Below are 17437 nucleotides of genomic sequence, written 5' to 3' on the forward strand. Positions count from 1 at the left end.
TCCTGATAGCAATAACTGAAGGGATTAATATAAAATATAAGTAAGAGACACAAAAGCCTCTCCCCTATATTATATGCACACTGAGAGCATACATTACACTGTGTGTGTGCATGTATATAACATCACACACAGACATGCACCATACAGATGATGGAGCTATCCAGGTAATAAATTGCATTTACCATCTACTTTTGACCTTCTCACCTCTCCTCTGCCCAATAATCAGTCTCCCCCAAAACTATTTCTAATTTCTTAACCTCTGAGAATCTTAAAGTATGTGCCATTTAGAAAAGAAGATCAATCTGGCATCAAATTCATTTCCTTCCTTCCTCCCAACTACCCCAGGTTACTTTATTCCAAAGCCCAGCCAGACAATATTCAATTCTGCAACAAGTGATATATTTATGGTCTTAGCTTGTAGCCCAAAACAGGTAGAAACTGGTATACCATTGAAGAGAGAAGATTCCAAATTTTCCACTTAGCTCCACAGCACTAGCTTCCAGTCCTGCCATGTCCAAAATACTGATGACTGGATGCAGCTTACACGTTTCAGAGGCATTGTTCTGATTACCCACATTCTCAGTGTAACAGCAGTGCATCAAACCAGGTGTGGAAGGCTATCTTTTCAACCACCTGGGCTAGAAACTTTTCATTTTATTATTTTTTTTAATAGGAAAGCTTAAATTTAGCAGAAAATAGCAGGGCCAGAGGAGATTTTTCTGGTACGGCATTATCACCATCTACCAGCACCATCAGAGCATTGATTATTGGAATCAAGCCAAGAGAAATGCAAAAAGAAATGTTTCTGCAGTATGGAAACATGTCTGCACTTTCCCAGCCCAATCCCTAAATAGTTTTATATGCAATCCCAGGCCTTGTGTACTCCGGGGATTTGCCCTGGTAACAGCCACTGGTGGCTCAAAGCAGACCGACAAATCTGTGATATGCACTGGCACAGTTTTGTCTGTCTTCACAGACAAAAGTTTGCACCAGTGCAGCCTTCAAGTAGCTGACCCCAGAGACTAAAAGCTTCAGTGTAGATTGACCTGAATCTTAAGACTATTTTCCCCTTCAACCCTTGAATTCAAGCATTTCGAGTTCACTTCCAGAGACATCACCTTCTCCTCCCTTTCAAGAGGGTCTGGTAGTTCTTTCTAAATCCCTCCTCCTTCCAAGACTTTCTTGGTGGTTTTCCCCATTATTTCCCCTCTGAATGCCCCCATGTCCACCCTCAAAACCTACAGTCCCTCTCCAAGAGCTGCTGCCTCAGTAGCAATCCCAGGATTTAAAGAGTTGCAAGCATATACCTGGAGGCAGAATTTGGCCATAACAGCATACATGCACTTAAGTATGCAACATCTCTTTGGATGACTAAAGCTAGATCTTAACCAGCTCCTTACATGATCTATCCAATCAGATGTCAATAACAAGGTATTTGGTTTTGTTTAATGTTCACCAGTTCTAACATACGTGCCATTATTACTGCCCATATCAGAGGAGGGGTTTAGCTTTCTTTTAAACAGCTTATGTAAGTTGTTCATCAAGCATGACTCAGAGATAGGGATGAATATGCAGGGTGCACGCAAGCATCAATAATTGAAAGCCACCATAGAAGGGTAAACACACACACACAAAAAAAGAATGCTGTGCCTAGCACATAAATGTCTGCACAGCTAGGCCTTACCTGCTCTGAACCCCACATGGTCATCACTAGAATCTAATTTTGCTCCTGATAGTTCAAATCTCTGTTCTTGCATTTTCATTTCATTGTTAGTGAAAGATTTTCTGGTCCTAACCTCTTCTTACCTGAAGCAAAAAGGCTGACAAATGAAACTGCTGAAGGTCTGATATAATCTCACACGCAGATAAGCTGGAAGCCAACGTTCATGTATTAGACTCTGTACCAGAAGAATTCTGACCAAGTTTGTTACCTTCCTCTCTTGTTGGGTGACAAACACGCTGTGGTCAGAGCTAGGGGGTGGGTGGGGGGGAACCGCTTAAAAGTTGGATTTATGTAAATCTATAGAACCCCTACAGTGAGAGCTGTGCATTTTAGGTTAAATGAGTTCTTGAAATGTGTGCGTTGTTTATGCATGCCATTTCACAAATTACTACCAGCCACTTAGAGTAATGTGGTGTAATTAAACAAAGTTCAATACCAGACAAAAAGTCATGCGTATATTGTGCTAATTCTTTTGAAGCCACTAAGTAAAGTTTTGCCACATGTTTAAATGCCTATGGAGCCAACTACAAAGTCACAAATAAATCATTCTCCACCCCTCACCTCCAAGTTAAATCAGATTCTAAAACCTTTAATTTTCCTATGTGTCCACTGTAAAATGAGATTTAAAAAGCAGCAGTTGAGATGTCTGAGTCTTTCACCTTTGTAGAAGTTGTTCTTCATATAAATGTATCTGTGGAGTTCTCTCTTATTCTGGATATGTTTCCAAAAACAAATTCATCCCTGGTGTTAATCCATTGTGTTTGATAGAATTACATCACACATGGGTTTTGCTCAGGCAGCTTTTCCCTCCATATATTTTATTGTTTTGAAATTCCAAACATACAGAACATCTGTTTTCTATTATTTCTAGCAAGAGACAAACATATCCATTACACTGAAAAATACCAATTCTGTTGACACATATAAAATTACAGTGCATCTTCTTCTTATTAAAATGTCCACATGGCAGAAAAATAAATGAAACATTCAATAACATAACTAACAGAGAGCATACAAAAAGGAAGGAAGGAGGGAGGGAGGGAAGTCCAATATTTGACAGAGGAGAAATTAAAAAGACAGGTGAGGGAAAACATACATTTTGATTATATTGAGATCTACTAACAGTACATTTCCTAGACACAGGTCAGGATATAGGTTATGAAAGATGAAACTGGCTGCACTTTCATACATGGCTCAACTTTAGAATCTGGGTTTAGTTTCTTTTTTTCCATCCATCTTCCTTTAGAAATTCCTGGCTGAGCAAACATTCCAAAATGAAGTCTTGTTATTGTACATTCCCCAGAGTTTGGCTGGAAAGGAGGATAGCTGTGGAGACCCACTTCATCAATAAAGGCTTTTTAGTGCCAGTACATTCAGTATATGTTCTTTTGCTGAGCTGCAGGACTCCTACCAGCAAAAATTAATAGCACTGTCCTCTATTTTCATTTATTTTTTCTCTCTGCTCTTTTAATTAAATCTCATCCTAGGAATCAGTAAGACTGAAATGACAGCACCTTTGGCAGCAGAATTAACATATTGTATAAAATCATCTTATCCTATGTTGCATGGTCCTTGACAGCAAAATTTGGCACAGTCAGATTACCCATGAAAAGGTATCTTGATACATCCACGCAACTTCAAAAACATTTAAGGCAGCAAAGTCTTGGTCTTCTTGGAAAATCTAGTGGAGTTTAGATAAACTGGGAAAAAAGATTATCTTGATTATTTATTACAAAGTGTCAGAAGTACACTGCACTTTCTAGTAAGAAATAGTCACAAATGAAAGAAAAGTGAAGGCCTCGGCCTCAGTGTTATGGTGTTTAAAGATAGGTATTAAATGAGAGCCTGCACAGTGGAAGGACTGGCAACACAATGGATCTGGCACCAAAAAGCTCTTTGTCACTAGTCCAGATATATTTCATTACACAAAAGTAATCTGCCTCTTGTGAACGTTAGGCCCCCATCCTGCGAACACTTTCACAACACGAGCAGTCCCATTGAGTTCAATAGGACTATTCACCTGGGCTAAGTTACTTCTAGAAGTGTTCGCAGGATGGGGGCCTAGTGTGTGTAGAGCTTCTATTATCAAAGGGCCAGTGAGTTAAAACGCAGTGACCGTGAGTAGTTGCATGCATGTTTTGAAAATACAAATTTGTTGTTAATATCTACATTAAAATAAGGAACTTCACCCAAGATTTCAATACACTTCCTGGCTATGATGAGTCTGAAATAATCTATTGTATGCAACCTGCCAAATACGGGCCTGGTCCTGCAAACCCTTACTCACATGGGTGGATAGATATTCCCTATATTTTCATCCCCATTGTGCCTCAGAAATGAACTATTAATAAACTGCCATACTAGCAGTAAGATTTGCAGGATTGGGCATGAATTAGGGCCGTCGATTAATTGCAATTAACTCACATGATTAACTCAAAAAATTAATCACGATTAATTGTACTGTTAAACAATAGAATACCAATTGAAATTTATTACATATTTTTGATGTTTTTCTACATTTTTAAATATATTGATTTCTATTACAACACAGAATATAAAGTGTACAGTGCTCACTTTATATCATTTTTATTAAATATTTGCATTGTACAAATGATAAACAAAAGTAATAGTATTTTTCAGTTCACCTCATACAAGTACTGTAGTGCAATCTCTATTGTGAAAGTGTAATTTACAAATGTAGATTTTTTTTGTTACATACCTGCACTCAAAAACAAAACAATGTAAAACTCAAGAGTCTACAAGTCCACTCAGTCCTACTTCTTGTTCAGCCAATCACCAAGACAAACAGGTTTGTTTACATTTATAGGAGATACTGCTGCCTGCTTCTTATTTACAACATCACCTGAAAGTGAGAACACATGTTCAAATGGCACTTTTGTAGCTGGCATTGCAAGGTATTTATGTGCCAGATATGCTAAACATTTGTATGCCCCTTCATGCTTCGGTCACCATTCCAGAGGACATGTTTCCATGCTGATGATGCTCATTAAAAAAATAATGTGTTAACTAAATTTGTGACTGAACTCCTTGGGGGAGAATTGTATGTCTCATGTTCTGTTTTACCCACATTCTGCCATATATTTCATGTTATAGCAGTCTTGGATGATGACCCAGCGCATGTTTGATTTACAAACACTGTCCCTGCAGATTTAACAAAATACAAAGAAGGTACCAATGTGAGATTTCTAAAAATAGCTACAGCATTCAACCCACTGTTTAAGAATCTGAAGTGCCTTCCAAAATCTGAGAGGGATGAGAATGGAGTATGCTTTCAGAAGTCTTAAAAGAGCAACATTTTGATGCAGAAACTACAGAACCCGAACCACCAAAAAAGAAAATCAACCTTCTGTTGGTGGCATCTGACTCAGATGATGAAAATGAACATGTGTCGGTCCACACTGCTTTGGATCATTATCGAGCAGAACCTGTCATCAACATGGATGCATGTCCTCTGGAATGGTGGTTGAAGCATGAAGGGACATTTGAATCTTTAGTGCATCTGGCATGTAAATCTCTTGTGATACCAGTTACAATAGTGCCATGCGAACGCCTGTTCTCACTTTCAGGTGATGTTGTAAACAAGAAGCGGGCAGCATTATCTCCTGCAAATGTAACCAAACTCGTTTGTCTGAGCGATTGGCTGAACAATAAGTAGGACTGAGTGGCTCTAAAATTTTACATTATTTTATTTTTGAATGCAGTTTTTTTAGTACATAATTCTACATTTGTAAGTTCAACTTTCATGATAAAGAGATTGCACTACAGTACTTGAATTAGGGGAATTGAAAAAATACTATTTCTTTTGTTTTTATACAGTGAAAATACTTGTAATCAAAAATAAATACAAAGTGAGCATTGTACACTTTGTATTCTGTGTTGTAATTGAAATAATCTATTTGAATCAAAATATTTCAATAAATGGTATTCTACTATTGTTTATAGTGCGATTAATCGTGATTAATTTTTTAATCGCTTGACAGCCCTAGCATGAAGGTGTCTATTAAAGACATTGTCAAGGCACTTTTTAGGTATTCCTGACATCATATGCAATACAGATAGCATGGCACTCGTGTCTCTCAGGGTTGCTCTACACTGCAGCTGTGAAATCTCATTTCCAGCATGGGTTGACAAACTCATTCTAGCTTCACTCAAGCTAGTGCTCTAAAACTAGCAGTGTGGATGCTGTGGCTGGGGGGGATGGCTTGGGCTAACCACCAAAGTTCAGACCCAGGGGAGTCAGGTGGGATTTGACTCATGCAGTTAGCCCACACCTCCAAGCTGCAGTGTAGACATACCCTCAGTGCAGGGCATCATTTTAACCATCCTTCTCAGAAGGGACCCTGTTGATTTTGCATAATCAAAACTCAAATAATCAACTTGACGTTTTTCTGAGAGAGAGACTCTGGGAATTATTCTGGGAATGTTGCATGGCCTGTGTTTTGCAGGAGGTCAGACAAGATGATCACAATGGTCTCTTCTGCCCTTGGAATCTAAGAACTTTGCAGATAGAAAGCACAGGAAACCAGCATGTTTCCATGGTGCTGTAAGTAATTTTTTGTATTATTATTTACTTTACTAGCTAACAGTTTAATGATTTACAACTACTGACTAATTTCTTAAAATGTTTTCCCGTGTTTTTGAGGGGAGCCTTTTTTTAATTTTGAGAAGACATTCTTTCAGCCATACTTTACATCAGCTAATTGTCAAAATGGTGCTTTCCAATTTACATGCTCTTTTTTGTTATACTGAAGGTATATTTAATGTGATTTACACTCCTTTACATTTGTGTGCTGAGATCAAAGTATCTTTATGGACTGGAAGGTGAGCCCAAACTTGAACCTCAGAATACTCTCTAAGCTTCCCACATGTGCATGTTGGAGGACAGCTGGGGGGCCGTGGCCTGACCACTTTTAAGCAGTGGTCCCATACTAAATCAGTGCAGCTGGCAGTTGGGAGCATTGCTCAAGCTGTGTGGTTGCAATACCACTAGTCACCCTCTGGAGGAGGAACTGGGTCAAACTTCAGCGAGTGGTGTTGCAACCTGGTGCATGGGGTCGCAGTGCCACTCAAATTGATTGTGACCTGATGCACAGGAAGTCTGATCCTGTGTGGCAGAGCATAGGGAAGTCTGCTGAAAACTCCACTCCCTGGTGGCACTGACTCACGCATTCTGTAGTAAGAGAGACTCCCTGGCTGAGGGAGATAGCGATTGCTGTGGGAGGAAGATGGGGGGGGTGGGGGGAGGGAGAGGACAAGCACGGACAAGAATGGTGTCCCTGCTGAGGAGGGTGTGTGTGGGGGGAGATGACTGGAATTCACCTCCCTACGAATAGATTAGGGGTGACCAGACAGCAAATGTAAAAAATCGAGATGGGGGTGGGGGTAATATATAAGAGCCTATATAAGAAAAAGACCCCAAAATTGGGACTGTCCCTATAAACTTGGGACATCTGATCACCCTAAAAGAGATTGACGCCACTGTTGCTGTTCCTTACATCGGGAAGGGTCATTTCTTGTCTGCCACTTTTCTTTCCCTCTACCTCTTCAAATCCCTTCCTTAAAATCCACATCTTCTGTAGATGTTGATGCAATTGTTGCATAAATAAAACCTCATCGTACCCTCCCTCACTTCGTCACATCGTATTTTTTCTCGCTGCAGTAGCTTGTAAATTCTTCATGGTGTGGACCTCGTCTGTATTCTGTAATGAGCATGTCTATATTATTGGGGGAAGGAGGAAGAAGGGGGTTAGGAAAGAAAATCTGGCAGCTTTTTCTGCTTCCAGCCTTTACATTTTTACAAACTTTTCCATCAGTTGTTGAGCCTGCTATCTCACCTCTGATCTTTTGAGATTAAGCCTCTCTCGCGCACCTTCGTGGAGAGCATGAGGTAATAAAACCAAAGGCTTTGGCATTTGATTGGAAAATAAATTAAACCCTCAGCAGTTGTTACATTTTGTGTTGTGCGTATGCCGTGGGAAGGAACAATCCAAACAGTAAACAGTGAGGGAAGTGACAATGTATTTGGAATACATGCTGCCGAAATCAGTAAGATTAGTGATGATTAAACATGTAGTAACAATGCCCAGTAGTGTTCTTACATTAAAAATTGTTCTTAGATTGTTAACCAAGCTTAGGCATTTACTCCGATAGACTCATGCTAAAAGTCTTTAAAAAGACATTTTATATTGTCAAAGAGCAGAGACTTTTATGGTGCTAGATTCAAGTGTACTCAATTTAATCCTTATACAGTGCTTTATATTTTCAAAGCAGTGTGCCAATGTTAAACTACCAGTAAATAATTCTGGACAGTTTTGTGATGTGGTAAGCATACATATCCCCATTTTACAGATGAGATAATTGAGGCAAGGACAAGTTAAGTGACTCGCCCCAAATCACTCAAATTAGTGTCAGATTTAGGATTGGAATTCGAAGTCTTGATGGCCATGCCTGTCTCATCCTCGAGAGCCAAATGCTTTACTCTCTTTAATAAAACCTGCATTTAATCAGTGGTGATCTATGAATTACAAGCTTTCCTAGTGCAGCTTATAACTCACTAGCTTTAAGTGTATTTCTTAGGGAAGGATGTAATAAGGTTGTATTTGGTGTGAGCAGAAAGAATCATATGGAGCCTCATGGAACTAATTCAATTCTCAAATATCTTACAGAACTGGCAACCTCTGAGAGTCAAGTTTTAAACCTCACTCAAAAGTTATAATTTCTACCAGCAGAGGCAGATGGCATCAGAAGCTCTCATAGCATTGTGGTTTCTGGCAGAATTTAAAGTTTCAAAACTCAAAGATTCCCAATATCTGTCAACTATGCTCAATTTCAAGGGACATCACTCATTTTATTCCCAAAGTTACCTATAGTCCACATAAGTTTGCTGTCTTCTTGCACTTATTGTTTAAAGTTATTTACATCAGGAACACAGAATGAGGGAATACAGGTGATAGAAAATGTTTAAACTCAAGGAAGCAATCACACAGCACTTTAAATTTCTTGTATGCTTAATATTTTGTGTCCCTCATTTTCACCTGCCAGGCACTGCACCTCACATTTGGGCCTTGGCAAGTGAGCAGAAGGGGTAACACTTTTATAGATTTATGCATCAATTTGCTAAAATCTGTAAACTATGCAGCTGCATAATGCATTATTCATTGGCCCCTAATTTTAATCATGTATCTGACTGGCCAGGGATGTCCAAGGAGACAGTAATATAACATGGTATATAAAATCATCCAGGAAGCCTCCCAGCAGGCTCAAATGGTGCTATTGTTAATTTAAATAATGAGTAATGTAAAAAGCCAAAAAGAGGTGGTAGAAATATAATTATAGTTAGACACAGTTTAATGTTAATTAGTATTACACTGGATTACAAAAGGAGTAGTTTTGTTAATTTGGAGAGAGCTCCAATTAATGTCAAAAGGGAACAGAATTATAAGGCTGTACTTCATTCTGTTGTCAGTGGACTGATCACTCACTGATACACTTTCATCTTTGAGTGTACGTATTATTGTAGTATTGTGCAAGTAATAATTGCATGCCTGTTTGCTTAACTTTTTTCTTTAATAAAGTTTGGTTTTATCATTCAAAGTGCTGCCTTGTGGTCCTTTACTATATAAAATTTCTGTAACTGACCTAGAGGCTCAAACCTGAAAACTAAATTGGGTGTTACTGCACCCTTATCTTTAACAACTTAATATTAGTGGAAATATTTCAATATAAAGGTTACATGTGACTCTATAAAATTTCACCGACACTGGTCATCCTTGAAACATTCCATCAATTGGAATGATTGCAGCAATTTTAATGGACTCTCTCCAGAATTGGTAGAGTCTTTCAAAACAGATGCACTTCTTAAGGGTTCCCACTGTATCATGCAAAGGATTTCTTGCCTTGCAGGTGAACTCCACAGAACCTGAACTACAAGTACTGCAAGACACTTTTCCTACCTACAGGACAGGTGGAAGTTTAAAACTTAGAACTCTAAAAGTATTAAGAAAATCAGTGCTAGAGATATACCTATGCATAAAATTAATACTAATTAAAACCTTTTAATAAATGTATTTATCTGAAAGTTATTAATAGCAAAAATGAACATAGTTCACGCAAGGCACTATTTGTTTTCTACACTCCTTAGACTGTGGGTTCAGTTTGCACAAGCTAAGCAGGGTAACGCTTCACTGGTATGTGGATGGAGTCCCCAGATTTATACTTGCAGGCAATGGTGTCTGACTCAGCAAGTGACACTCCTGGTTGAGTCAGTATTAAACTAATTCCCGGCACAGTGTTAGAGGGAGCTGTGGGTGGAGGTATCACCTTTCAGAGAGAATGTAAAATGAGTTCATGAACACTTATTAAAAGCTCCCATGCTACTTAAGATCAAGACTGCTCGTTTCATTGCCTGTGCCAAACTCCAATTAGGTTAATTACATTCTACTTACTTAAATGCTCCCTGCATCAGCTGGATATAACAACTTCACTGCTCCTGAACTGTTGCATAACATTAATGTAAACTTTTGAAAAAGCTGCCATATTAAGCTAATCCCAGAAATGGCCTTAGTTCAGTGGAATATTCATAAATTGCAAAGTTCATCTGGATGAACTTTGAAGTTCTCTTGGATGAGAAGCACTAAATGGAAAATTATTTATTCATAGAGCAAAATGTTTATTACAAACATTGATTTTTAAATATCTTTTTCTTTTGGCTGAACATAGGTGGGCCAAATTCTACCTTCAGTTACATGGATGCAACACAACCTCTAATGAAGTCAATGGGAATGGCACACAGAATTTGGTTATTTGTAGATGAAAAAAGGTAGTGTGCCAGCAGCACACTGAAATATCTGTAGTAGCTGTGTTGTCAACAATAGCTAATTAAAAATAAGTCCTTGAAAAGGGAAGACCTTTTTTGGTACTATAAAATGCTTTGATCTGTTTAAAAACATAAAAAGACTGTTTTGGAGTTCAGTTTTGAATTCACAGGCAACAGAATGCTAGAGGATTTCCTAAAGGGGGGTGGGGGAAAATCCATACAAGCAGTTTGATTTAAGAAAAAATGCTACTGAGACCCTCGCAAACAGCTTTGGAAACCTGTAAGTTCAACTCATTTTAAATTTCCATCCCATTTGCAGACATCACCCTGACATTTTCATCTGCTGGGAAAAGCTAGATGCTGCAACTGCTGCCCCGATGGAACTGCCTGTGGCTGCTGTACTAATGATGCTCCTTGGAGACTTAACATATTACTTGTAACCAGCAGCCAGTCCTTCTCCTTGAGCGACCTATAAATTCAGTGTATAGTTCTACTCAATTATTTCCTTCTAATCCATTGCACTGGGTCACTAAATTCTTCCAAGAGAAAACTTATTTTTAATTTTAAAAGCCCCGATTAACACTGTACTCGTTTGAGAAACATTATTAGAACAAAGCGTAACATTTACTTAATTTATAAATCCGACAGCTAGTAAAACTTAGCTTCTTCCCCGGGGTACTCTGGGGCTTTATTCTTTAATATTTATAAGTAGCTGTGTGATCCTAAGATGAAAAGTGCTATACCAAATTGTACACTTTTACAGTTATTTCTAGATTGCAACAGGTTTCTCTAGGTCGATAATTCCACGTATCATTTTTCTTAAAATCCAGCTTTTCTAGTGACAATACAACCCCTTCATAATATATATATGGAAGAATTTACCAGTAGTTTAGTATGATGGTGAGAAGGGCTTGTTCAGCAAACTGAAGCATCTCTGACCTGAAGTACTATAATGAACCATGAGCTCATTGCCAAGAGCTACAGAAAGTTATTGTCAGTAATGTTTCAGAATTGTTTGTTCTAAACTTGCAACAATGTCCCTTAAACAGACAAACATTGTCTAAGTTGGGATTCTATCCCATAATGGGAAAATGTAAGAATGAACTTATTTTATGAATTAATTTGTACTCCGTTAAAATGCTTAAGAATACATTACAAATGATCACATTACCTTTTCAAACATGCTGTTGAACAGAGCTTCCAGTCTTAACTGGATGTGCTTTGTGCACCAGATTTTACATACCATTGGGCTGCTTTTATGTACTTTAAATATCAGCTATATTTCCATCCCTGGAAAATAGCATAGGCATGAACAGGTGTGCACATCTGAGTTGGTATTTTGTAAAGAATGACGTCTATCAGGTTTCACTGATATTCAAAGATGTATTATACAAATAGACAAACTCTATAGTGTACTCATTTAAGGCTGTCATACTAATTTAAGAATCTTTTATTCATTTATTTTTATACAGCATGGATGCAGTTTTAACAATCAATAGCTCCATAATTCCCCAGAACACAGCTCATAAAGTGTTCAGAGTTCAAATTCCAAAATATTTTAATCAATTCTAGAATCCCCAAAATCTCCACAGAAAGCAAGCAGGGGAGGATACTCTGTTGCACTAACATTAGAGATGAACCTCAGCTGCAAAGTTTGGATCTAAACAGAGACTATGAAGGTGTCAAAGTCCAGTCATTTGGCTGGTGAAAGAAATGGGGCAGCTGTGAAGCTTAAATCCACGCTGTCAGCATCTGGGCTTTGGGCTCATCTCTAGTTAACACTAGTACTACCTTCTTTTAACCATCCTTAATATATAACATTTAAATTGCCCATGCAAAATGAGTAAGAATCAGTTACCAAAACCAATATGTAGCAGTTCACACATGTGTGTGGGGGGGAGGAGGAGGGAGGGGAGGGGAAGAGGAGCATCTAAATGTCTTTGCCCAAAGCTTCAAGAAATGGACGTTCCAGTGCAATAAATTATCAATTAAATCTCAGTATTCTTCTTTTCAAGCCTCCCACCTTTAACTTAGTCTCAGATAATACCAAAACAATTTAGTTGTATTTTTTAAAAAGGACTTTTCTGGATGTACATTAAGATCATTTCATGATCCATCTGGCCCCACACTCCTGCTATCTAAATTTCAGTAGAAAATCCCTAATTTTTATTTCCAGTCCCAAAGCCATTTTTCATTTTAAAGTTTATTAACAGTGATAAATTCAGACTCAATACTAGTAGAGCATATTACTTTGTTTTTCCAAAACGGTAAAGAGAGATTCCATGTTTTTCCTTAAACATTCTAAATATTGTAGCATTAATTCTAACTCTTAAGCAGTGTTCAGAGTGCATTCTCCAGTATCTTGATCACATCACTGCATCCACATGTTTCCAGTTCCACTGTGTGGAAAATGAAAACTGGTTGAGCTTGCTGATTAGTGCTACATCAGGGATCTGATACTGAGACACAGATTTCATTGTCATGGTCAATGGAATTGAGAGCTTTCATGTAACTGTGCCCCTGATAGGCAGAAGGTAAAGTAATAGATTGTTAGTTCTTTAGGCAAAAGACATGAATCTGTTGGACAAAGGCATCATTCTCTGCCTGTAGTCAGTAACTTGAGGGCCTTCTGTAGATTCTGCACAGCAGTGCTCACATCTTCATACTGCAAAGCACTGCCAGCATATTTGCAATATTTCTGAGCTCTGGCAAAGTCCTCTGGTGTCAAACGGACTTCCCCTGCAAAAACAAGGTAATTAAAAAGTAAAAATATAAGAAAATTCAGGACTTTATCTCAGATCAAGCATAATGCTTTACTTAAAATGTTTGAAATAGTCTGTTTATATTAACAAAGAGCATGAGAAGAAGTGCTGGTCCTACTCCGTTATTTTAAGTTCATTTTTATGTATAATTCTCAGTTTCTTTGGTGTCATTCTAATATTATATGGGGACCTTCAAAATCTGGACATTTATGTGATCCAGTGCCTTTTATGAGTAAACCAATACCTTTGAGAAAGATCTGCCCTTTATCTAAGGTAGCTCAGAAGAGCTTTCAAACTACAGTAAGTTAACTGTAATCATGTTACAACCTGCATGAAACAAGGACAGTGGCTTATGTGTTTATTGTGTAACTGCTTTACTCTCAGCATGGAATAATACACTCACAGCTGAAGCCATTCTCTTCCTATCTGTATAATCTTCCAGATACAGAAACATCCGCTATTGAGATATTTNGGGGGAAGGAGGTACACTGCCAGTTCCTGCAATGCTTCTGGTGGTAGAGCCTGAAGACCTGGACTACACTCCAGGTGACTTGCTGACGGCAGAGACTGCCAGGGAAGCCAAACCGCTGCCTGCTGAGGAAGCTGCTGTCTGCTCTATGTCCCACCCAGAGGGAAGTAAGGCCTACAGATCGTTTGTTTGTTTTGCCCCACTCAGGAGCCATAGACTGATTGATGTTTTGCACTGCCCAAGGGGCTAATTCCTTGCAGGACTCCATACTGTTCGCTTGTTTTGCCCCATCCAGTGGCAGCAGCCTGACTGCTGCTTTGCTCAGCCTAGAGAGCTTATTCCCCAAGTACTACTGCCTGCCCCAGCCAGGAGGCTGCAGGGCAACAGACTGCTTCTTTGTTTTGCTAGCCCAGGGACCGACGGACTATTCGTGTAAGTGACCCCAGGAGGCCGGGACCCACTTGACTGAAATCACCTGCTTAATGGGGAATCCCAACGACTGTATGACTGGATGTACCAACCCTGCACTGGGCTCACGAGGGCACCCCAACTCGACGTGCAGGGCCCCCAACACAGGGTACATCAACTCATCTAGATATTTGCCTAGGTTTACAACAGTAAAAAGCACTAGTAAAGGCAGTACAAACTAAAATTTCATACAGACTACGAAAAGTTTACACTACTCTATACACTGAAATGTAAGTACAATATTTATATTCCAATTGATTTTATAATTATGCGGTAAAAATGAGAAAGTAAGCAATTTTTCAATAATAGTGTGCTATGACACTTTTGTGGGTTTATGTCTGGTTTTATAAGCAAGCAGTTTTTAAGTGAGATGAAACTTGGGGTACACAGAACAAATCAGACTCCTTTAAGAACATAAGAACGGCCTACTGGGTCAGACCAAAGGTCCATCTAGCCCAGTATCCTGTCTACCGACTGTGGCCAGTGCCAGGTGCCCCAGAGGGAATGAACAGAACAGGTAATCATCAAGTGATCCATCCCCTGTTGCTCATTCCCAGCTTCTGGCAAACAGAGGCTAGAGACCTCATTCCTGCCCATCCTGGCTAAGAGCCATTGATGACAATGTAGGATATTTCCCAGTTCTTTTTTGAACCCTGTTATGGTATTGGCCTTCACAACATCCTCTGGCAAAGAGTTCCACAGGTTGACTGTGCATTGTGTGAAGAAATAATTCCTTTTATTTGTTTTATACCTGCTGCCTATTAATTTTATTTGGTGATCCCTAGTTCTTGTGTTATGAGAAGCAGTAAACAACACTTCCTTATCTACTTTCTCTACACCAGTCATGATTTTATAGACCTCAATCATATCTCCCCTTAGCCGTCTCTTTTCGAAGCTGAAAAGTCCCAGTCTTATTAATCTCACCTCATATAGAAGCCGTTCCATACCCCTAATCATTTTTGTTGCCCTTTTCTGAACCTTTTCCAATTCCAATATATCTTTTTTGAGATGGGACGACCACATCTGCACACAGTATACAAAATGTGGGCATACCATGGATTTATATAGAGGCAATATGATATTTTCCATCCTATTATCTATCCTTTTCTTAATTATTCACAGCATTCTGTTCGCTTTTTTGACTGATGCTGCACACTGAGTGGATGTTTTCAGAGAACTATCCACAATGACTCCAAGATCTCTTTCTTGAGTGGTAACAGCTAATTTAGACTCCATCATTTTATATGTAGAGTTAGGATTGTGTTTTCCAATTGCATTACTTTGCATTTATTAGCATTAAACTTCATCTGCCATTTTGTTGCCCCGTCACCCAGTTTTGAGAGATCCTTTTGTAGCTCTTCGCAGTCTGCCAGGGACTTAACTATCTTTAGTAATTTTGTATCATCTACAAATTTTGCCACCTGTTTACCTCTTTTTCCAAATCATTTATGAATACGTTGAATAGGACTGGTCCTAGAACAGACTCCTGGGGGACACCACTATTTACCTCTCTCCATTCTGAAAACTGATCATTTATTCCTACCCTTTGTTTCCTATGTTTTAACCAGTTACCAATCCATAAGAGGACCTTTCCTGTTATCCCATGACAGGTTACTTTGCGTAAGAGCCTTTGATGAGGGACCTTGTCAAAGGCTTTCTGAAAATTTAAGTACACTATATCCACTGGATTCCCTTGGTCCACATGCTTGTTGACCCCCCACCCCAAAGAATTCTAGTAGATTGGTGAGGCATGATTTCCCTTTACTAAAACCATGTTGACTCTTCCTCAACAAATTATGTTAATCTATATGTCTGTTCTTTATTATAGTTTCAACCAGTTTGCCCGATACTGAAGTCAGGATTACAAGCCTGTAATTGCCGGGATCACCTCTGGAGCCCTTTTTAAAAATTGATGTCACATTAGCTATCCTCCAGTCATCTGGTACAGAAGCTGATTTACAGACTACAGTAAGTAGTTCTTCAATTTCATATTTGAGTTCCTTCAGAACTCTTGGGTGAATAGCATCTGGTCCTGGTGACTTATTTCTGTTTAATTTATCAATTTGTTCCAAAACCTCCTCTAACAATACCTCAATCTGGGACAGTTCCTCAGATCTGTCACCTAAAAAGAATGGCTCAGGTTTGGGAATCTCCCTCACATCCTCAGCCATGAAGACCGATGCAAAGAATTCATTTAGTTTCTCTGCAATGGCCTTATTGTCCTTGAGTCCTCCAATCGTCCAGTGGCCCCCCTGGTTGTTTAGCAGGCTTCCTCCTTCTGATGTACTTCAAAAAAAAAATTGCTATTACTTTTTGAGTCTTTGGCTAACTGTTCCTCAAATTCTTTTTTGGCCTTCCTAATTGATTTTTTACACTTAATTTGCCAGTGTTTATGCTCCTTTCTATTTTCCTCACTAGGATTTAACTTCCACTTTTTAAAGGATGCCTTTTTGTCTCTTACTGCTTCTTTTACTTTGGATATAGTAGTTTGGAAAGGTTGGGAACCACTGCTCTAGTGATATTGTATAATGCTTATTTTTAAAAATCAGAATACTGTGTGGTACTGAGCCAAACACCATACAAAAGTCTAAGTATATTACATCTATGGAAGTCACTATCAATCAAAATTGTAATTTCATTAGAAAAATAACAGGTTTGTTTGAAATGACCTATTTCTCATAAAATTAACCAGCATTAAAAACATTCCTATGTTTTAATTCTTTGTCAATCAAATCTGTCTCAGTTATTCTGTTATTTTGCCCAATTCGTGACATTAGCAGTACATTTGTGAATTGAACTTTGGTACTTGCTGACATCAAACATTTTTTAAAAGATATCTATTATTTGTTGCACCAAAAATGTATATTGTACTTCAAACTTTATATAGTGCAACCTCAATTATCAGTGGTGAGAAGTGCTTTTCTCTAAATGGGAGAGGAGGAAGAGGACTTAGGCTTTCCCATTTTCCCTCCCCAGTTCCCCTGGTGACCTTCCCTCTAGCTGGTGCAATATTTCATCCCCACGTAAATGCACAGTATGTTCATTACTAACTGATAAACACTTGTATAGGTATAAAATTTCTATGCATAAAAGGACAATAATACACACAACCTGTATCTTACACTTATAGAGGAAATACTCGATGAGATTCCCTCTAGATCCTATGATCACAAGAGTGA

The 17437-nt window shown here is 38.6% G+C and overlaps 1 protein-coding gene across 1 annotated transcript in view; it reads right to left on the minus strand.

Moving 5' to 3' along the window:
* Positions 1-11986: 11986 nt before the first annotated feature.
* VTA1 (vesicle trafficking 1) overlaps positions 11987-17437 on the minus strand; it is a 39098-nt gene continuing 33647 nt past the window's right edge. Inside the window, exon 4 of the mRNA XM_034766880.1 lies at positions 11987-13352. Within this exon, the coding sequence (XP_034622771.1) occupies positions 13153-13352 (200 nt within the window). The 3' untranslated portion in view covers positions 11987-13152. The remainder of the gene's footprint in view (positions 13353-17437) is intronic.

This window comes from Trachemys scripta, chromosome 3 (assembly GCF_013100865.1).
Source record: "Trachemys scripta elegans isolate TJP31775 chromosome 3, CAS_Tse_1.0, whole genome shotgun sequence".
Taxonomy (NCBI): Eukaryota; Metazoa; Chordata; order Testudines; family Emydidae; genus Trachemys; species Trachemys scripta.